The sequence below is a fragment of the Leptosomus discolor genome, chromosome 1 (assembly GCF_034619465.1).
Source record: "Leptosomus discolor isolate bLepDis1 chromosome 1, bLepDis1.hap2, whole genome shotgun sequence".
Classification (NCBI taxonomy): Eukaryota; Metazoa; Chordata; class Aves; order Leptosomiformes; family Leptosomidae; genus Leptosomus; species Leptosomus discolor.
Window position 1 is genome coordinate 216,675,586 of NC_141391.1, and position 22,786 is coordinate 216,698,371.

Genomic DNA, 22,786 nt, shown 5'->3' on the forward strand with positions numbered 1-22,786 from the left:
ACTTTCAGAGCTGACATCAAAGATCAACTGGGCCGTTTCAGCTTGAGTCACGTCACCACCTTCCCTGGGAAATCTGGGGAAAACTGTTTTTAAAAACATCATAAATTAAAGACGTTAAATTTAGTGACGCTTGAATTGGTTGAAGAAAAGAAGTCAGAGAGTTGTGGTCAATGGGACAGAGTCTAGTTGGAGGCCTGTATCTAGTGGAGTCCCTCAGGGGTTGGTACTGGGACCAGTACAGTTCAAGATATTCATCAATGTCCTGGACGAGGGAACAGAGTGCACTGTCAGCAAGTTTGCTGATGACACAGAACTGGGAGGAGTGGCTGACACCCCAGCAGGCTGTGCTGCCCTTCAGAGAGATCTGGACAGGCTGGAGAGCTGGGGGGGGAGACATTTAATGAACTACAATGAGGGCAAGTGTCGAGTCTTGCGTCTGGGAAAGAACAACCCCATGGACCAGTCTAGATTGGGGATTGAGCTGTTGGAGAGTAGCGTAGGGGAAGGGGACCTGGGGGTCCTGGTGGGCAGCAGGATGGCCATGAGCCAGCAATGTGCCCTCATGGCCAAGAAGGCCAGTGGCATCCTGGGGTGGATTAGAAGGGGGTGGTCAATAGGTCGAGAGAGGTTCTCCTGCCCCTCTGCTCTGCCCTGGTGAGACCCCATCTGGAATAGTGTGTCCAGTTCTGGGCCCCTCAGTTCCAGAAGGACATGGAACTGCTGGGAAGAGTCCAGCCCAGAGCCACAAAGGGGATGAAGGGGGTGGAACATCTCCCTTCTGATGAAAGGCTGAGGGAGCTGGGTCTCTTGAGCTTGGAGTAGAGGAGACTGAGGGGTGACCTCATCAATGTTTATAAATATGATCTGGGGAATAAAGAGTTAATGTAGCACAGCTTAGTAGAAAGTAGCAATTAGCTAGCTAGGCTTAGCACAAGATAAGGGAGCAGAAGCAGCCTTGAAATGTTTGAGATAGTGGGAACAGTTTGGATGAGAAAGAAGGTCTTGATTGTCTTTGTGAAACAACCATCAGGTTCAGACTGGGTCTTCACTTTGGAGTTAAGCCAGTCCGGGATTCTGTACCAATGGTGAGAAGTACACGATGAAGAAGACTATGAGCCTTCCTCCAAAAGCCCCCAAAGGACGACCACCAGATGATAGCACGCGTGCGCCACGAGGAGGAAACATATTATAATAATTTCTGAGAAAGAATTATAATATCCCCACCTATTCTCTGAACTAATTGTACTAACTCATGAATATGAATGTTTTGATGTAATAAATAGAGTTTTAAAACGTGACCCAGTGTGCAAGCGAGGAGGAGCGATCCCCCTTGCACCCAGCGTGGTAATAAATAGACCTGCTTTAGAAACTCTGCGAGTTACAGTGTTTGTTTCCATGCTTCACTACGTAAAGGGCGAGTGTCAGGAGGATGGAGCCGGGCTCTTCTCGGTGACGGCCACTGGCAGGACAAGGGGCAACGGGTGCAAGCTGGAGCACGGGAGGTTCCACATGAACATCAGGAAAAACTTTTTCCCTGGGAGGGTGACAGAGCCCTGGCACAGGCTGCCCAGAGAGATGGTGGGGTCTCCTTCTCTGGAGACATTCCAACCCCGCCTGGACACGTTCCTGTGTGACCTGCTCTGGGTGGTCCTGCTCTGGCAGGGGTTGGACTGGGTGATCTTTCGAGGTCCCTTCCCACCCCTGACACTCTGTGATTCTGTGACCCTTCGTAGAAATACTTGCCATGAGAGTCCGCTCGAGGCTGTGGCAGCAGCTAATGTTCGGCATTAGCTAGTTCGCAGGACACAGGACTTGAAGCGGCTGGTGCATTTTGTTCATTTTAAACCCTACAAACATCTAAACGTCGGGTGCCGTGAGGCGGCGTGGCCGGGCTCTCTGTGCGTGGCTTTGGTCCCTCACGCTCCCACGCCGTTTTCTGCAGCTGCCACAGCTTTTGGGGCAGATGTAGCTCGTCGTGTCGGTAACGTTTTAATCTGTTAAATCAATTTTAACCGCCTTTCGAAGCGGGGATTGTATGGGCGGCGGCGCGCCAGCGCAGGCCGGAGCCGCCGCCATGAAAACTACAACTCCCAGAGGGCTCCGCGCCGCCACCTCCCGCCGCGCAGCGGATGGATACCGCGAGCCCCGCCCCCTTCGCCTCTTATTGGGTCAGCGACCCGCGCCTGCTTTCTCTCTCCCTTCCGATTGGCTGCGCCGCGCCAGCGAGGCTGGCCGCCGTGTGTTTGAGGGGGGGGGGTGCAAGATGGCGGCGGGCGAGGCAGTGGGCCGCTACCGGAGCACCATGAGCAAGAGCAAGGACCCCTCGGGGCTGCTCATCTCTGTGATCAGGTAGGGGCGGCGCGGCCCCGCTCCGCAGCCTCCCGTCCCGCCCGCAGAGCCGCCCCTGGGCGCTGCGTGGGCCCCTGGGGATGAGCCAGGGGCGTGTTGCGGGCCCTGCCGTGCTGGGGGGGGGGGGGCCTTCCCGGGCCGGGCCTCCAGAGCATCGGGTTGTTCGAGGGCCCTGACAGCGGTGGGGAGGCCGCAGTGCTGGAGCAGGCCTTCTCCTGAGAGGTGTCCCGCCGTCCTCCCCCCCTGCCTGGCTCCCCGTCTTCTGTTCCCCTTACTTTGCAGTATCCTGGGGTCAGAGGCATAAGCCCTGCAGCGAGCACTGCCTTAATGCCGTACAGGGAGGGTCAAGGCACCGTCTTCTTATTGCTGTAGAGTCCACAGTTGACACCCCCCCCATCCACAAACACCCAGCAGCACGAAGTAAAATATGGCTGGTTGGAAAAGCTGTAGGACTAGGCAGCCCTGTGTGCAGACTCCGTCCTGTTTTAGGATGCGATAGTAGGAAGAGTGCTGCTTCTTCTGACTGTCTTGTGGGGGATGAAGAGAGAACAGTTGTGTCTAGGCATGTTTAGACCTATTGATTTTTGTCTGCCCTTATTCCTGAGCTCTCCTCTCCTCTCCTCTCCTCTGCCAGAGGATGATTCTGTGATACACTTTGAGCCGAGCAAGGACCTGAATTCACTTCACTGGCTTCCCCCTGTGCCTTCTTCAGCTGCTTGTAAATCTCTTCTACGCTGCTTATAACCAGTAGGTTGGCAGCTGATTTCCCACACTGAAGCTTTTACACGTTGGCCTTACGCACACCCTCTAAAGCAAGCGTTGGCAGCCAGCAGTCATACTCGTATGATATTGTGAGTTGTAACGAACTTTCAAACTTTGGTTCCTACTTCAATGTCTTTGCCAGAAACAGTAGTCATTCTATTTGGAGAAGTTACTGCAGCAATAGTTCTGTATCTAGGGCATGTTATAATTGTAAAATCCTACATGAATGGTAAAGTTTAGGACAACATTTTGTTCTTTTTCGTTACTTTGAAAACTGGTCTTTCAGATCTGGCAGAGCTCGAGGTGGATGGTGGCTCTGGAAAAAAAAAAGCAGCTGGTTCACAAAAGCGCTTAGCCTTCCCAGGGTCGTGACTGCGGGCTCTGAATTGGGTGGTAATCGGTAACAAAGCATCGCACTGAGCGACGAACGGAAGGTGATGCTTAACGCAGGCTGCGGCGCCCGGCTTTTCCACTTCAAGTCGATGCAGTTCATTAGTTTAGTAAGAAAAACTGTTACAAACCCAGACTCGTTATGGATTTGGAGTTAAATATATGTGTGTATGCAGATGTAGTAAAGCATAGATTGGTTTGACCTCACACAAACGTGGGGTATGACCGTGGTAGTAGTGTACTTTTGTTTTATACAAAATTAAAAGGAATTTGGAAGGGGAAAGGGATGGGAAGCCAATGCCCAAATATATGACTATTAAAATGGGTGGTGTTCCTGCAGGTTTTATGTCCAGGCCTACGCACGCTCAGGGGTGCAGTTCTTCCTGAGCTCGTGTGGACCGTTTGCTTAATAAATACATGATCAGTTGTGAAAGAATCAGGCTTCTCACCTGGATCTTGAGTTTTTGCTGGACGCTTACACCTTGTATTTGGGACAAGGGTAAATAATGTGGGTTTAAAATGTGTTGTGCTTCGTGTTTATCAGCCTCAAATTTGAGTAAGTTGGAGGGCCAAACATGTTAAGATGTAGCTAGATAACCTTAATTTAGAGAAAATACAGTAATTTAGGGAAAATGCAATAATTTGTAGACAGTGGAAGAATGAATAATATATGTGTATTGATTGCTGCAGGATTTCCTGCAGCAGTTGTGCCTTTTTGTTTTTTTTTTCTTTCGTGTTTCCTATAATTTCCAAGAGTATTTTAAAGACTTCCTTTTATATCTCTCTCTTAGTAAATCTGGACTTATTTCATTTATAATGTAAGATGAGAGTGAGCTCGTGTTGCTGTGTTCTCCGAATAAGAAATCATGTTTGTCTGATGATCTTTGGCGTGCAGGCATGATACCTTGGCTAGTTTAGGTCCAGTGTTAAGACACAACGTTGAGGTTATCGACTTTATGAAATTAAAATTACTCAATAGTAACAGCTTGATAACTGAACCTCCAGAATTTAATTAGAACTTGGTTTGGATGTCGAGGTTCTTTGCAGAGCTTGAAGTGTCACGTCGAGCCAGACCATGAAAACCTGAAAGTAGAACTGATTGCAAAGGAAGGAAAAAGTGTTGTGTTAATAATATTCACGTTTCTTAGGGTTAGCCAAGTACAAAAAGCAAATGGCGTGGGAAGGAATTTAAATCACTTTCTTCTGTGTGTGGTTTTTGTGTAGTAGCTCAAGTGAGGATGAACTTGCCAAGCAAGAGGTGAAATTTGTTGCTGTGTTGTATGCTCATAAAATACCATTGCCAACAAATTTAGAGCTGGGTGGGTTAAATGTATCTTTCTTATAACTTTACTCACCTTCAAAAAATATTGCACGTCTTAACAGTAGGCTCTTGGTTTGAAATGTAGCAAAGTTTTCTTTTCTTGATAGCTTTATTTCCAAACCATTTATGTACAGAGTCTTCTTCCAATCCCTGTGATTTTACACTTGCATTTCCCTGTTTATTTAGGCGGCTGTTTATGTCTCTCTTGTTGCTGTGTGAAGGTCCATAAAAGGAACCAGTGTGTGAAAAGCAGCAAAACTTTGACTATGTTCTTCTGCTATAAACAAACAAAACCAGAGGAACGTCTTCACATGTTACGATGTTTTACTTGGTTGTAGCAGAGATAGTTATGTCTTTGAAAAAGGTCTGCAAAATAGTGTGATTGTCCACAATATGCTTTGAAATGTGAAGCTGAAAGGCCTTTTTATAAATATAAATGAATTTATTAACGAAAGGTTTATTTTTGATAGTTGCTGAAGCTCAGTAGCTCTCTGCTGCAAGAGACTGAATAGTTTACTTTCCTCTGATACTAGATTTAGGGATTCTTGTGCTTATTTCACCGGACTTCCCAGTGTCTCACTTTCAGGGAGTTCAACGTATTACAGCAGCACTGATATCAGGTAAGAAATGGTATTGTACGGGAGCTGAGGCTCTGGGCCAAAATTGGGGTGCTGCTGCAGCTTTGGGGAAGTTAATTGCATGACTGCCAGTGTAGCAGTGATAGGTTTCATCACTTGTTCATTGCAGTATCGATACAATTTGGAAATTCTGGGTCGTCCCTCATCTCTACGGTGTTGCTTTTCAGCAGCTGGGAATGCAGAAACCTCTGAGATGCAGGAAGACCCAACAGGAAAGGACGTCTCACTTTTGATCTCTTTTCTGTCCCTGTGAAGTGTCAGTTTTTCCTGTTGGGTTGGGGAACACATTCGGGAGTTGTTTCCTGTAGGGGGATTCGTGCAGTGATCGAGTTCACCTCGGTTTTCCGGTTGTTGCCGAGAACAGAGAATGAAGGCAGCCTCAAGGATGGTCTGATTTGGAAGAAGTTGTTTCCTGAGCAGAAGGAGAAATGCTGCTCCGTAGAGTACAGAACTGAAAATAAAATCCCGGTGTTTGAGCTGAACTGGGAACAGTCACTGGGACTGACCTTGCTGAGGTCGCTTGGCTCAGGGGGGTGATTTTTGGCTCCCGAGCCGCAGAGTGCAGACATCTGCTGCCCGTGCTGCCCCGTAGCCCTGACTCGAGCAGCCAGCCATGTCCGCATAGCAAACCACCCAGCTCGGGACTCCTCTTGGGATCCTTGTGGGATCTCCTTGGTTCCAAAACCTTTACGTATCCATGAATAGCAGTCTGGATTGTTTACCACTGTAAATCCTGGCCTGCAGCCCGCAGGGGGGATGTTTTATAGGCTGTTTTGTGTTTATTGTGCTGCTGTTGGGTTTCCTGCCCACTGTGACAGGCGCACGAGGGCACCAGCCCTCCTGGGTTATTAAAAACCTGTGTTTGGTGGATGGAGCAGTACCTGGTGCCTTGTCTGTCCTGCCTGTAGGAAGGTCCTGCCGGGAGGGAATGATGTGCAGCGCTGCCCCAGGACAGGACTGAGCCTGGAGCTACGAGGTGGCGTGGTCATACCCTCAGCCGTGCTGCTGCTGGGTTACACTGAGTTCTGGGGCAGTTTGCCTCTCCTAAAGGAGAAATAGAGGGTTTGTTCATAACGATAAATCATTCAGAAGTAGAGTGTTTGGGAAGCTTAATGAATGTTTGCAAAGTCGGCTATTAAAATCCCCACCTTCCTTGCGGCTCAAGGGAGCCTTCCTTCTTTTCCCCGTGCCTTTAGGGGATGTGAGAATATCTGCAGTTTGCCCTTATCCTCGCAATGCTGAGACGAAATGACTATTATTTGCGACAAGAAGACATAGGTCCTGGGATTGTGACTTCTATAGGAGGACACTGGACATCAGGGCTTTACAGCTTCTGTCTCCCTGCTTCTGCTGGGTGGTTGAAAGCACAGCGCTCGTGCCTCAGCACACCCACTTTCAAAACGTGCTAATTCCTTCATGTATCAGAAAGATCCGTCAGGTTCCTTAAAGGTACTCTGTAAGGTCAAAATGTTGTCACTGGAGACCAGGAGCTTTTGTTGTAGAAGTCTAATGCTGATCACATGGGCTTTGGCAAGGTCTTTTTTTTAAAAAAATAGTGCAGAGAATGGAGAAAATTGCTCATCTGCTGGAGGACAACTTGGGGAGTAATTTTTTTGTCTTTCAGAGGACAAACACGTGTATGTATATTGATTTTTCTTAACCTTTTGTTTTGTTGGTAGCTGGTTGAAGCAGCTTTTGTACTCTGAAACAAGCAACCTGGCATTTAGCAAATGCTATTTTTTTGAGATATCTTGTCAGATTTTTAATTGGTGAATGTGTCTGCCTTTTATTTATTGTTAGGTGTTTTTCTTTCCAATTAAAGGTTGCTATTTTTTTAAAACTGGCCTTTAATAGTTGCTTTAATTGGGAGAAAACAAACTTTCGCAGTGACTCCATATGACCTCATAGGAATCTTTGTGCTAAGTTTTCACACAGGCAAACACATACGACAGATGTCAAGGAGAACTAAAAGTGAGTCAAAAATATAGTGCATTTCCTACTTTCATGTCTGCAGAAGTTGAAATTGCAGGCAAAAAACCTTGAACATATTTTATTTTTCACAAGTGGAATTCTTTTTTTTTAATGCTTCCTGGCCATTATTTTCATTATGTTTCCAGTGAACTTTAAATGGGTTCTTACTAATGACCTGGTGTTTGGTCTTCTCTTTCTGCCTAAAGCAGTAAAACTGATATCCCAGTTAGTGATGTAGAGTGAGAAAGACGGATGTATAGCTGTTGCCCTCATTGTTATATTTGGGAAATAGCTGCTACAGGAAATAAAGCTGAGTTGTTCTGATCTGTATGTGCTGTAATGGTCTCTTAAAACCACTTTTATTGCTAATGGTTTTTTCCAGTGTTATGAAGGTAACTGTTCTTCTACAAGACAAGTAGCTCAGAAATTCATTGGGAATAAATTGTACATGGCAGAGTATGGTTTTAAATGATAAATTTTCCTGAAATGATCTTAGAATCATAGGGTGGTTTGGGTTGGAAGGGACCTCAAAGACCATCCAGTTCCAACCCCAATGCCATGGGCAGGGACACCTCCCACCAGACCAGGTTGCTCCCAGCCCCATCCAGCCTGGCCTTGAGCACTGCCAGGGAGGGGGCAGCCACAGCTTCTCTGGGCAGCCTGTGCCAGGGCCTCACCGCCCTCACAGGGAAGAATTTCTCCCTAATACCTCACCTAAATCTCCCCTCTTTCACTTTGAAACCATTACACTTTGTCCTATCACTCCCCTCTCTGATCCAGAGTCCCTCCCCATCTTTCCTGTACCCCCCTTTCAGCACTGAAGGCCACTCTAAGGTCTCCCCGGAGCCTTCTCTTCTCCAGGCTGAACACCCCCAACTCTCCCAGCCTGTCCTCACAGGGAGCTGCTCCAGCCCCCTGAGCATCTTCATGACCCTCCTCTGGACCTGTTTGAGCAGCTCCATGTCTTTGCTGTGCTGGGGGCCCCAGAGCTGGACGCTTATTTGGCAAGTGTTGGGTTGTAGCTCGATACAGGTACTTGGTTACATTTAATAGCAACAGTAGGTGAGGGTACATGTATGAGTATACAGCGATATGTGGAAGGACAACATGTGTGACCATGCCTTGTTAGAAGCTCAAGGTACTTTAGTTTTCAGCTTTTATTTTAGCTTTAGACAATGCACTGTGCAGAGCTGGAGTTTAGCCTTAAAAAGCAGGAAACAGAAATAGTTGGTTTCATGAATAAACGATTGCAAGTTCTGTGGTTTCAACTTTTTCAAAGATGTTGCCTCCAACAGCTCTTCGTTCCGGTGCAGTATTGAAACCTTCGGGTTAACGATGAGATTTCCAAAGTCATTTGGTGATTCACACAGGGCTGCTGGTCTGGTGCGGCGTGATCTCAAGGGTGGGTTCATAGCACAGGGTGGCCAATGGCTCCTTAAATACTCTTCATCTTTTAATCATTCAGGTGGCAGGTCTGAGTAGCATTGTCCAGCCTCTGCTCTTGCAGATTTGAAAATACTGATCCTTAGGACTTGGGTTTTCTCCTGGGAACGTGGTAATTGATGTAATAGCTGTGTTGGCTTTTTGGATCTGAAGTTAGTTACAAAAAAAGGTAGAGAGTTGGTCCTCGTGCTCTCCTGTATGTGGAGATAGTCCTGGACTGGTTCTAACGCAGTGGAGTGGTCGCTGAGTCGCTCTGCTTGCGCCTGGCGCTGTAACTGGCATCTCGTGGGTCTGCCTGTATCCCTTTTCCAGGATGGAACTGGTGTGCAGCTGGTGTCATGAGGGTTTTGCCTGTGTGCAGGGTTGTTTTTTCATCTTGGCGTCCTGCTGTCGGAGACATCTGAAGGAGCGTGACTTCTGTTGAAGTCGTCATCCTGACCGACTGCGGTCCAGTCTCTGTTTCCGCAAGCAGCTGATCCCTGGCTGTACTTGCATCGTTTGTATCGGTGTGGTGGAATTTGATTAAGGGTTGGTTAATTTATCAAGATAAAAATTCCCTGATGATATTTCTTTAGATGGCTGTAGGCTGCTCAGCCTTTTCACTGCAAGTCCTCCATGACAAAAAGATCTTCAACTTCTGTTGAAAATGCTCTAACCAACTGTGTAAGCGGCATGAAAGATTAATGGAATGTAAGTAGAGGAGGAAAATGTTTTATAATGCTGTGTTTACTTTATATGTTTAACAGCATTTTGAAGAGACTCTGTTCTGCCATTTCTTGTAGCAAAGGGGTGAGTTATTTCTTTGTTTGCACAATGGAGATCCACTCATCTGGTGGCTGGGTACCCTGTATTCCCCTTGGTGTGGATGGAGTGTGCTGGCCTCAAGATTTCACTGTTTTTTTTAAGAGGAAGATCCTTTATCATTTCAGTCAGTTTACATTGATACCCCGATTCCCCATGCCTGTTGACTTCTACTGTGCCATTTTTGACTACCTTCGTTTCGGCACCTCATTGTTTGCATGAAGGGAATAGTTTGTCTCCTGAACGTTTTGATTCATTTCCTCAAATCCAGAATTTCACAGGAACAATCAACTAACCTGTGGAAATAATGAGAAAACATTCAACATGTTGCTACAGAGTTAGATTGTTAAATACCTTTTGGATTTTTTTTCCTCCTAGCTGGCTTTGTTTCACAAGGAACCGACTTTTACCACGGTTTCAGTGAGGCTCTGCAGAGGTTTCAAAATGTGTATTATCAGATTATATGCTTTGAGGTTAAATAGTGCTGGAAGCTGTAGATCACCCCATTTGGGACTTGTCTTTGAGACAACAGTTTTCAATTATAAAATTCAAATAAGTCCGTTTAGTTTAATGAACGTCTGGAAATTTGTAGAGCAGCACAGACCGTGTACCCGAGTGCAGTTGTTCTCGTCCCGGGGCGATTTACAAAACTTCTTCATTGTGCTCTGTTGAAACATCACTGCTCCTAAGGCCTCGCAGCGTGGGACAGCAGTCGTAAGAATCCTTGCTGAACTGCTCTAGATTCTTTTCCTATACAGGATTTTTTTTTTTTTACACCCATAAAAGTAAGGCTTAGCGGGGAAAAAACCCCCAACCGACCACTCCCTTATTTTCAGAAAGGACCGGATTTTATTGTTTTGTCACTTAAGCCTTTTATTCTGATTAACTTAAAGGCTTAAATACTAGAAAGGTGCCTCCAGTCAACATGTTCAAAATGCCTGTTTGATCTTGGGTGTTGCCTGACACTTTAACCACAAGGCCCAGTCCTTGAAATCATCAGGATCAGACCCGCTGTGTGATGTTCCGTTTCCCTCTACGGCTTTTAGGGGAGAAAAAGCTGGTAACAAATCAGCGCGTCTTACCGTACAGTACTGCTTCTTGCAGAGCACTTATATGCATCTTCCCTGCATCTGTGAAGTCAACTCTTGATCCTCCCAACAACTTGCACTTCAAACTCGCTGCGGGAATTCCTGTGATAATTTACAACTTGACAGTAAGTGAGTAACTGTCTGGTGACGGTTGCTCCTGCTGGACAGCCGAGATGCGGACAGACTCTCTCTCATCTCGGTTATTTTGTTCCCCTTCCCTCACACCCTGACCTCTTCTCTTTTATTCACCTGTTGTTGTTTCTTGTCTGTTAGATTTCCTGCCACAAAGAGCTGGCGCTGTCGGGCTGCGTGTCGGCGCGGTGTCTCCCAGCGGGGCGGCTGTGTGGTTGGCCTTCGGGTGTTGGTGCGCTGTAAAGGGCTGGTAATGATCACCACGGCTTCAACCGAAATGAGAAAGCAAATACCCTAATTGGTGTGTGGCCACGGTCATCAGCAAGAGGTGCCTCGTGAAAAGTAACTAGGTTCTAATGGGTTTCTTTTTACTCTGCTTTTTTTTTTTTTTTTTTTCCTTTTTAATACTGAAGTCTCCTTGGCACATTGCAGCTATTTCCTGCAGAGAGGAGACTGGGCTTTCTAGACATCCACAATGCTCTGCTTAAATGATTATTTGTTGCTTCTAGCAACTGCTTTCTTCGTTTAGCTCCGCAAATCCTTTGTTGGTCAAAAATTGTCTGTGTTGGCTAAGGCCATGCTTTGACTTTTTTTTTCCCTCTGTAGCTTACAGAGGTTTGTTGTATTCTGGTTTGTGTTTTAGGTCCTTGGTATGGTGTGAAATGGAGGATAAATAAATAAACCTCTCCTCTGATTTTCCTTCCTGAAGGGCAATTTGGATAATCTTAGTGCTATATTATTAATTTATTGTGTGGAGTGATGCAAGTATATATGATCCGTTATGAAACGTGTTCAAGGGAGTTACTATAGTATTACTATGTAGTACCTACCCAGCACTCTATCTGCAGACTTCAAAGATGGACAGTGAGAGTTACTGTTTGCCTGTTATCCAAACTATAAACCATCAAAAACCTCACCCGATTTCTTCAGAAGGGATGCCTCGTAGTGCTTCCCTAAAACTCAGGATTTTGCCCAAGTAGGTACTTAAGAAGCTGCTTGTATTGAACAGATTTCTGGCATTTTTTTTTCTGCGGAAAAAGGTTGCCACAGAAGTGAGTCCTGTACGTTGGCCACACTTGGAAGCGTGGCCTTAGCTTTCACCAGGACGAGCGTTCAGCCAGGCTGCGTGGTGTGCGGTTGATACCACGAGCTGCCTGTATTATTGTAGCTTCAAAGGTGTTTCAAAGCGTGGAACTGGGAGGCTTAACAAGGCATATGGTACGGCACAGAGCAGCGTAGAAACAGGTGGCAGAAAGTTTGCTGTGGGTTGCTGTTAAAATTGGAGCTTTGTTTGATCCCCCCCCCCAGTGATTCAGCGCTCTGTTCAATTACGCTTCGCTAAAATGTTCATTTCCCTGATCAGATGAGAAATATTTAAATTTGATCGGCTTGCCTTTTTTGTGTTGGTGTTTCCCACTGTCTTTAATGAGTATTTTCATTTGAATAAGCGATGCTGAGTGAAGGCGAGTGAATTGCATGCTTAAAGAAACCTGATCCAGAAGTAATGGAAAATTCTTCCTGGATTTCCAGGCTGCACCTGTGCATCGTGTAATACTCTTTCCCTGCCTTTAACCACAAATATTTGCATGTGTCTGCTCTGATGTTGTGGGGCAGAGGAAGAGGGGCTCTGCAGGGACACGCGGATGCTGAAGGCCCTACAGCAATGGTCAAAAGCAGTGGGGACTTGAACGCTCCTTTCCTGAAAGAATTGTCTAGCGTGTTGCAGGTGCTAACTTAGCGTTAATTTTCTAAAATGCCTATTTGCATTTTGCACATGGTATCTGTTCTTTCATTTTTGTTTAATAAAAAAATCCACAGAAGCATAATGCCCACATACTGTTACTACAATGTTCTTCCTGTGAAACAAATTCTCTAGTCAAGAAATTGATAATTAAGACTCCGTTTACTATCCACAGCTTAGCAGTAATCATACTTAACAGGGCTGGCCTTAGGGTAGGTAAGACAGGCAGGCAGTTATCCACCCCATCTAGCTGGAGGCATCAGAAAAAGCAGATTTGCAGAAATGAAACGTTTATTGTTCATTAAAGTTAACAGTTTTCTCTTAAAATTGACACGTAATCTAATTTTCTTGGCATTTTATTGGGCAGGTAGGAAGCTAACAGCAGGCTGGCGAAAGGAATTACTCATCTGCCCTGGAAAACAGACTAAAGCCCTTGATAATACAAGCTGTGTGGGGGAATATGAGACTTCTCTGTGTAAACAGAAATTCTTGTTGAGTTTCAAATCTGATTCCTGCTGGAGCTGTAATTTTGAGATTGGTGCCTGTAAATGCGTAGTCTCAAAGGTTGTTGTTAACTTCCTTCTGCCGCGGTGCAAAATAGGGGGGTGAGGGGGGGGCAACTAAATGCAGGATTTGGTGGAAAAAACACACCAGTGAAGGAAATGCAGCGACAGGGTAGCAGATGAAGCAGCAGTGGTGCGGATCGCACCCTGAGTTCAGGTGCAGAAGACCGACAGCTTGCGGGTGGTATAAGGGCATTCAGCATGCTGCAAAACAACACGAAGCTGGACTGTGGGTATTTGGAACTCAGAAATTCAGGGGTTTGTCTCTGACCTATTTTTGTTCTCGGTCCTTGTGGAATAAAAGAAAGGGGAAAAGAAAGTGGAGTTGCTTCTCTGCTGCTTCAAACGGAGGTACGCTAGTAGGACAGCATTTTCTAAAACTAAATCTTTGCTGTCAAGCAGGAAAATAAATTTGAAAATGCAGATTGGGGAGACTCACTCATTCGTGCATCCCTTCGAGAGGACGGTGAGCATATTTCTTTAGGAACCCAAATTTTTCCACATTTATTGTACAGGCCTGTGCGTGTGAACAAAGTTCTCAGTCCCCTCGAAGCGTTGTGGTTCAGCAGCACCTCTCCCCAGCCTCAGCTCTTTGGCACTGTGGTTGCCTGATGGCTCTTGCTGGCTTTGCGAAGGCTTTTCCTACCGAGTGTCACAGGATGCCCCAGAAAAAGCATTTCTCAGTAACTGCCCTTGGGGCTCTTCTCAGTTTGCGCTAAGCTTGATATAAGGACTGAGGAAAGAAGGGTGTTGTGCATTTCATTCACATCAAAGCTTATTTTAAAGTAGTTTGTTGGCGCAGATAAGCTGTGCACGTTTGTGGGAACATGGGTGTTACACAGAATAAAGATTAATCTGCCTGTGGTGTGCTTTCTGTGGTGCTGGGAGCTAGGATGTTAAATCCCATTCTGGGGCTGGAGTGCGTTTGAAGCTCAAAAATAAGATGTTACGAAGGGAGGGGAATTGCTTCGTAGTTTTGTAGCTGATCATCTCTGTGTAGCATTTCTGTGCTCCTGTAGTTATCTGTTGTGCCACATGATGTGTAGTACAATGGTGTTTTCTTCTGCTGTTGAATAGCTTAGTAAACATCGTGTTCTCTCAGTTCTCAACAATGAAAGAAATTTATTAGCTTGTGAAGAAATTATGGCTTGTTTTCTGTCCTTTTACATCATCTGCCTGTTGTTTTTCTTGTGTTGTTTGAATGCTGGAGAGTTTACTTTTGTCTTGTTTTGTTTTGTTCTGTCTTCCCTTCTTCCCCAAATTAATGCATCAGGGCTGTAGGAGTAGATTTACAGGAGAGATGAGATTGTGTGGTAGTTCTGCAGTCCGAGCACCTGCAGATCATGGATAGGTGTACGAAAAACATTGGTTTGTGAATCACAGTGTGTCAGGGGTGGGAAGGGACCTCGAAAGATCACCCAGTCCAACCCTCCTGCCAGAGCAGGACCACCCAGAGCAGGTCACACAGAAACGTGTCCAGGCGGTTTTTGAACGTCTCCGGAGAAGAAGACTCCACCACCTTCCTGGGCACTCTTTGTGTGAAAACACAAAGAAATAGCCAACACTAAGTCCATAGTGTGAGAGTGACTTGTTATATAGCCTATGGAGTCTGCTGGTGTTAGTTGTTGCTGGGACCAGATTAACTGGTTCTTAGAGAAAAGTTTCTTTTATCCCTCCTTACTGTGTTGGGTTTTCAAAGCACTGTATGTATTTGCTATGGTAAATAGTAGTTATAGTCTGTAGTGTTTTCTGCGTTATAAAAATGAGACACTGTGAGACTCTCGTAGTGTTTTAGTGAGAGAAACATTCCATTTTGCTGCTCAGAGGGAAATGCTGAGACTCTTGAGGTCTGTGGAAGGACAAAAGTTTTAATGACGCGAGTGAGGTTTCCAACTGCTTCCAAATACCATGTTGAGCCCTTACAAGTGAGCATCCATCGGTCAGAAATCCTGCCTCCCAGTGTTTTGAATTACTCTTTAGCTTTTGATGGCCACAGTCTGTTGAACTGCTGTAAAGCAACAGGTGAGGGTAGATTCAAACATCCTTTTGGGTCCTAGTTGTACCAGCATGTCTGAGACACTTTGTTCCTTCGACTGTGGTGCTGAGGAAGGAAGACTCTGCTGGAGCTTCACAGTTTGTTCAGTTTTCTGGGAAGGTACAGCCTCTTGCAGTAATGGTAGAGATGGCAATTATATTTGATCAATGTGAATACATTTTCTTAGGTATTTCTCTTTGGAAACTAGATACTCCTGTCTTTGATGTGAACTGTTGTAGCAAGCGGTTGAAGGCTTCAGGCGTCTTGCAGAATGACAGTGCTTCAGGACTCCTGTAAAAGTCTTTCCACCTACTCCCTCTGCTAGTTATTTGAGTTGGATGCGGGGATGAAAAATGCTTATGATCTACAGATCAAATTTTACCAAAATGAATAGTCCCAATGGCCTTTTTTTATTAATCTAATTCTAGTGTAAATTCCCTGACCTCAGGGGGAATAGCAAGGTTTGGTTTTTTTCTTGTGTGAAATACGCTGTACGTCCCATGATAAAAACATTTCAGGATTGCATCTGATCATCTTCTCCTCTATCCTGTCTTCCCTATGTGGAAGTGACTCCAGTGAGTTAAGCGTTTTGCATTTGTGTAATCTGTATTTTTAATGATGTAAAATCAAAAGTCAATGAGATTTGGCTCCATGAATTTCTGTTTTACTGTAGCATAGAAATGTCTTAACAGACTAACATCCAGTTGGAATTATTCTAATCCTGTTGAGCTCTTGCTAATGAGACAGGCATATGCAGCCATCCAGCTGCCAAGTACAAATTACAGGTATCTTACAGGGGAGGCGGATTCTCATTTAGAAAAATGAAAATGCAAAAACAAGTGAACTGATCAGGGAACCCTCCTGGAGATCCCCACTGAGTTCATAACCTGCACGTACTCGGTGTCTAAATTGATGTTCCTTCTGTTTGTCATGTGGTTGGAATGCTTTTGGTTTTCAGGGAGTTCTAAAAAGCTAATGTATATTTATCATAGTTTCATAATCCGGTCCTGTTTTGCAATTCCCCCTTCAAAGTTCTTTCTGCAAAGTTCCTTTCCCAAACAATTTTGATCCTTTCTGTTTGGCAAACACTGTGTTGACTTTTATTCTTCCTTGCCACACATTTTAATAGAACTGAAACAAGCAAAGATGCCCTTGGCTTACTTTTCTGCAGTGTTAGCAGGAACATATATAATCTCAAGAATACTAAGTATTCCTGGCTTTGCTTTTTTTTTTTTTTTTTTTTGTGCAGAGCAAGGAAAAGAAAGGGCTCCTCTGTACCGAGGGACTTAGGTAGGAAATTCAGGTACAAGGTAACGTTTCAGATTCAGAGTGACATCGCTTCTGTTTGTAGTTACAGATGCTGCTAGGCTTCAAGGATTTAATGATGTTTTTGAAGGAGGAAAATACATGGTAATGAATTACTGGAGTGGAGAGAAGGTGGTGGGTTAGTTTTGGTTTAAGTAGGTAAAGTGAGGGCTCATCTGAGTCATACAGTGACTCGAGGACAGCATTAGGAGAAGGGTCTTACTGGTGGCCGTAAGCTGTTGTAAGTGCTTGTACTGTGTCTGAATATGTTGCAGGTATTTGTGTTCCAGCCATGGTGGACAAAAATGCAAATTATTGTCTGGGAAAAGGTTTAATGTGATTTAAAAAAAAAAAAAAAAAAATCCAGAAGAGGCGTTCTCAGTTTTATAGCACACTTGTTTCTGACATTTTGGCTTGAAACAGCTTCTCTTCCTCTTATGTATTACTATTTTTATCCATTAAAGCATGGGTTTGATTTTCTCTGAGTGCTCTCTGATGGTTCTTCAGTACGTGATTGTGGGATGGATCACACATGGGCTTCTGGTCTCCAGCCATTAATCCAGACTCCCATAATGACTGGAACGAACCAAGTCTTAAAAAACCGAAACCTTGTACTTCTGAAACTTGCTGGTCTTTCAGTAAAATAAATGAAAAAGCAGTCTCTGTTGCTTTTCTCCATTTGGATCATGGATTTAAGCTTTTATCCTATCTGTAAAGAAATAATCTGCAGGTATTTAAGGCAAACTTGTGTGGGTGAAGGGGGGGGAAAATCTGTTAGGTTGAAATTCTTTGTTGTTGCATAGAATTATTTATCCCTTTTGGCATAGTAAGTGGTCCCTTCGATGTTTTAAACTAGAGCAGGCTAAAGGGCTGTAAATATAGGTAAATATTCTGATCAAAATATGAGTGTGATATTTTTAGTGATGATTGTTTCCACGATATTTTCCCCAAACAGGTAATTAAAGAAAGCGAGAGATTCCCAATACAAGTGTTAATTCTGGGAAGATTTCCCAGCTGCCGTGTCCGACAGAGCCAGCTGGAAATCTTGGAACATGGCAGTTGGCTGAGCCTGAAAACTTCCGTTGAGTTCAAGTCTTGCAGGTTGGGATCATGGGCTGGAAAAGTACGTCCTGGTGTGTTAATATGGTCTTGCCCGTGGTGAGCACATCCCTGGGAGGTACGAAGCGGCGTTGCCCGAAGTCTGTAGCTCTTTCCTTCTCCCACCTCCTGCTGCCTGACAGCACGGTGATCTCTGCACCTAGAACTCTGCAAGAATGGACCGTGGTTCTCTTGTCTTCTTGCAGGTTCGGATGCTGAAATATCCGGGGAAGGTGAAGGGAAGGCCCCGTGTTAGCACTTGTTCTGTGCGTGTGTGTGAGTATGTGTGCAGGAGTCGGGTGATGTCACCTCCAGCACCTCCAAAACACTACTCAGCTTTAGGTGGTCTACTTTACTGGAGTCCTCCCAAGGATAAGACCAAAGAAATGCACCGTTGAGGCAGATGAATGGTTCCTCCAGGCTGGTAGTTCATCTCCAAAAGTGGTAATACAAACTGCAGGAGAGGGGGTGCAGGCCAGGCCACTTGTTGGTGTTCAGTGCCTCTGTATTTCCCTGGTGTCTGCAGTTGTTGTGTTAGGGGTGTTGGAGGATACATTCCAGCTAGTTTCTTCCAGTATTTGTTTTGACCTGTTGCCTGTGAATACATTGAAGTCCTCTTTCTGAACCTGCTGATGCTGTGAGCCTTGAATCTTGAAGCAAGGTTCAGGAGTTCACTACCTCAAGTGTAAGCACACAGAATTGTGCACATCGCTCCCAAGAATGGGCATAGTAAGGTTTTATACAGCAGCAGAGTGATTCCTTTGTCTTGCTGACATCTTGTTGGATTCTGGGCTACCACTGCGTGTTAAACTCATCTTTCAGAGAACCGTAAGTGTAGAAAAAGGCTTAATTGGCCACTATGTTCCCAGCTTGTCCTGCGGAGGTTCCTGAAGTCGAGTTGGATGGACTGTAGTTTTGAGACCTCTGTATTCCTGTTACCCTTCTTTTTCATATGGGTTGGCAGCATTTTTGTGCTACTGCTGGGTGTGTTGTGGGTTTAAAAGGTGAGGTCTTTGGAGTGCAGACCGTGTGAGGAGGTCTGTAGTGCTCAGCCAGAGGGGCTGTGTTTTCCCCGCTAAAGCATCTTGATTTTGCTGAAGGTGGCAGCAAATGTGTAGTTACATCTAAGCAGACAAATGGTAAGATGACAACTAAAATTGATACTTTTAGTTAGACATTGTCATTATATCATTTTAGTAGGAATAAGCTTGTGGTATCTCACGAAGGCTTCTGATTTCCAGCTATACTAGCTTTGTCCTTCTTTTGACATGTGCTGTGGTTTCTAAGATACGGATCCTGTTGTGACCTCTCTCTCAGGCTTCATAAACATCTATGTTTTGGCTGTGCAAATGTCAAGTGTTTTTAGCAAAAAAAAATATTTTTCCTGTAGAGGGCAAGTTAAACTCAATTACAAGGACAAAAACAACTGAGCAGCACAATTTGAATCTGCTTGAAAGATACGGATGTGACTGGAAGTTGTGAGGAAGCCGAAGTTGTGCAGGGACTTGCAGGAGCATTGGAAGAGGCTGGTGACATCCTCTGACATTATAGTGATGTCTTAGCCTTGGAGAAAGATCTTTAGTTTTTGTAACAAACTCCTCGCATTGCAGATGGATTCAAGACAAAGCTTGAACAGCTTTGGCAAATCAAGAATTCCGAAATTGAATTTTGTTTAATTAAAACGAAAAACTTTTCTAGTCCCTGGTATAGGCCAATTTGGTGCTGCTTCTACATTGTCTGTAGCCGATTCTCCTGCAATCTATAAGGCAGGTTAGAGAGAATCGATGTTTTCATTAACTACTGAGACAAGCAATACTGTTCAGCTTCAAACTCAAAGAATGTGTCAGCTCCTAAAAAGGATGTGTGTTCGTGTCCGGCGTAACTGTGCTGAAGAACATTCTTCCAGCAAAAATAAGCCGTTCTTCACGAGGAAAGCATATTCCTCGGCAAGAACTCTTAACGGAGGACTATTTATTGCCAAACACAGTTTTGCACATGTTTTCTCTTCGCCTCTTACAACATGAACCCAAACTTCCCGACACCTCACAGGTACTGCGTGTTTCATCCGGTGGCGTTAGCTGTCCGCTTAGCTTTGTGTTCTGGCACATCTTCATACCTTACTGTGAAGGGTTGACGTGACCTCTGCTGACAGTGTGAGCATTTCGGCAGTGCAAGTAATCCCAGCTCGCTTGTTGGAGGAACCGGTGCTGTGTATTCCCCAGGTGAGGGTGAGAAACTGGGCCCCAAGGACACGGATCTGCCTGTGTCAGCCCGTTCGCTGAAACGCAGGGATTGACCTCGGGGGGTCTGTAGTAGCCGAGAGCTGTGTGCGGCTCACGCTCTGGTGTCAAGAGGTGGTCTGCAGTGTGAGGGTGCTGAAAGCCCAATGTCAGAGGTCTGTGGTAGAGCAGAGGCTGTAACCCAGATTTCTTAACTCTGGGCTTGTTTTCGAACCGCTGTGCTACTGTTCTTACTTTCCTGGTCCTTTCTGCATGATATTAAAGTGCTTTGTCTAGAGTACAAATTCAGAAAAATATCTTTTTTTTGGTGAAAATGTGATTTAAGACACAACTAAGAACATCTGGGAGTAGATTGTTAATGTAATAACATTAGAAAGCATTCCTGTTTCTGTAGCTACCATGAAGTATGGAACTTGAAATGCTGCAAATAAATGTGATGTATGGGCAGAAGCTGCGCTGTCGGTGGAATGAGGAGGGGGGTTCTTGTCTCGGCATGCTCTTCGTGCAAGGAAGGTGCGCCCGCATCCACCGGAAAATGTGCAGCTCTTGGTGTTTGGGAGCGGGGAGGAGGGTTTGCACCCACACGGGTAGTCTGAGGCGTAACAAAAGACAGAAGATCTCTTCTCCTTGTTTCCCTGTGGTATGTGTTACCCTTCTGCCACTGCCATCTGAAAGTGAAACGGAGTGTCAAAACTGTGTAAAATACATCAAATGGGTACATTGTCTTCTTTTAGGGTTTTGTAGGATATATTTTGGCTGTAATTCCTGTGTCCTCCTTGGTAGTTGAGTAGGACAAGTGTGCATGTGCTCCTGTCCTCCTCTCGTGCCGTGTTCCATATGGTAGTACAGATTTGCTTGCTCACTTGAGTTTTCTTAGCTGCGCTTTCTGGGATCACGATCCCCTGTGAAATGATTTTTTTTTTTTTTTTTTCCTTTTTGGAGATGGAGTCCTTGAGTAGGTGGTACAGCCTGGTGTTTTTCTTTGAAGGGAAGAGAGTAGTGAACTGGAAGTTTGGGGTATGCCGCTGACTTTCTGAGGGAGAGGGAGCATTTATTGTATGTTTAAGTTCTTTGTTTACATTTACTTGAGAAGAGCTTTTGCACTTGACTTCCTACTACTTTCCTAATGGTATTGAAGAATTCAGAAAAACCTGTCAAATGCTAACCCTTCTTGTGTCCTGCTTGTTGTCATTGAGGGTATTCTTAAATAAACCATAAGGAAACAGGTTTCTCTCCTCTGTTATTTTTCAATGATGTGCAAGCAGTTCTCACCTTCTAACTTTTACTGTAGAGGACAAGTGACTGTTATTGCAAGAAAAAAATGCTATTTCTTTTCTTACTTGACAGTGGGAGGTACTGGTTTTAGTTTGACTGGACCTCGTGGCTTTAAAAAATCCAGAGTGAAAGCTGTTAATGGTAGCAGGCAGCAGCAGCAGCATTCAGCAACTGTTTTTTTGTCTCCTTCCAAGTATTTGACCGTTCCCACACAAATAGCTTAAGAAATCCAGAAGAAAATCAAGAAGTTCTCCCTTACTTCTGACCGTGTATTTTTGCACAGTCTGTAGAGTTAGAAACAGTGGCTTTTAATATATTAATTCTCTTTCAGTGACGGTACGTCTTAAGATGGTGCCTCAGTTCAGTTCAGAGGCCTAAACTTCCATGATTTAAATGAAATAATGGTTTCCACATGTTCATGCTCATACATGGCTGCGTTTTAAAAGGCATCACGCTTTCAGCGAGTAGATGCTCCGGATTTCTTTTGGAAGCTGAGATTGTTTCATGATGTTCAAGCATATGATCCAAACTAGTTTGTATGCAGTCATTTTTATTTTTTTCCCAATATCTTTATTTTTGCTTTTTTCTCATCATAAGTTCTTTTAAAGCGGTTCGGAAATGGTCTGGAGAAGCACAATAGAATTCGTCCCTGCTGGTTCTTGAGGTGGTGATACATCAGTGTTTAGGTGATCACTATTATAACTGTTCCTAAATGAGTTTTTTTCTTTTTCACCATGAAGTATACAGTTTTCAGTGTCTGTCTTGCTGATTTAAAACAGACACCTGTATGGACCATAGCTGCCTTTCCAAGGATAAAGGAAGAACAAAATTCAGGATGCTGGTTTTGCCCAAACCACCTTTTTGAGTGCTGCCTGCTGTAGGAGATAAGGATATGTGTGTTTTTGGCTGTTGCTGTCTCCTGGCTCTTTCTGGTGGTGCCATGGAGTCATTCCGTGTGTGGACTTCTGGATCCGGTGGCAGGATGAGTCTCAAGAGGAGGGGGTGAGCAGGGTGGGGAGAGAGAGGGAGAGAGGATTGCATTGATTCTTGAGTGGGAATTTGGAGTGACACCAAAAAGCTTTTGTCTTCTGTGCCAGTTTTGTTAAATTTCCAACAGTTTTGTTGGAATCTCAAACTTCATTGATTTAAAAATTCAAAATCCTGCTAGTTGATGTTACTCAGAAGTTAAAATCAATTGGGGTGTGCGTGGATGTAAGAACCTGTGACACTTCTTCGCTGTGCTGGCCTACCTTTCAATGGGCTTGTGGTATCCCTAGTGTACTTTTGGCAGGTAAGTGGTAGTAACGGCAACGCTCTAACAAATGGTTGCACTGGTCTCTGAGTCCAAAGTAGAATTTCATCTTCATTCTTCTTTCTAAGTAATAAATCAGGATATATTTTGTATGAATTACTGTGCCCATATTAATGACTCTGGAAATATGATAACTAATAGATAACTTTCCCTTTTCGTAAATCCAGTAGCGTAGTAAAAAAGCTCTGAAACATCTGAAAATTGGGGAAGTAATAAACCACAATATTTATGGTGTGGTTTTTTTTTTTTATTTTCTTGAAGTACATTGTTCTCTAGTGAACACCAGGCAGACGTGTTTACTAGAAATAAGCTTCACTCAGTC

The 22,786-nt window shown here is 44.6% G+C and overlaps 1 protein-coding gene across 1 annotated transcript in view; it reads left to right on the forward strand.

The window, feature by feature from the left end:
- Positions 1–2,263: 2,263 nt before the first annotated feature.
- EXOC4 (exocyst complex component 4) overlaps positions 2,264–22,786 on the forward strand; it is a 405,200-nt gene continuing 384,677 nt past the window's right edge. Inside the window, exon 1 of the mRNA XM_086475059.1 lies at positions 2,264–2,349. Coding sequence (XP_086331185.1) covers positions 2,264–2,349 — 86 coding nt within the window. The remainder of the gene's footprint in view (positions 2,350–22,786) is intronic.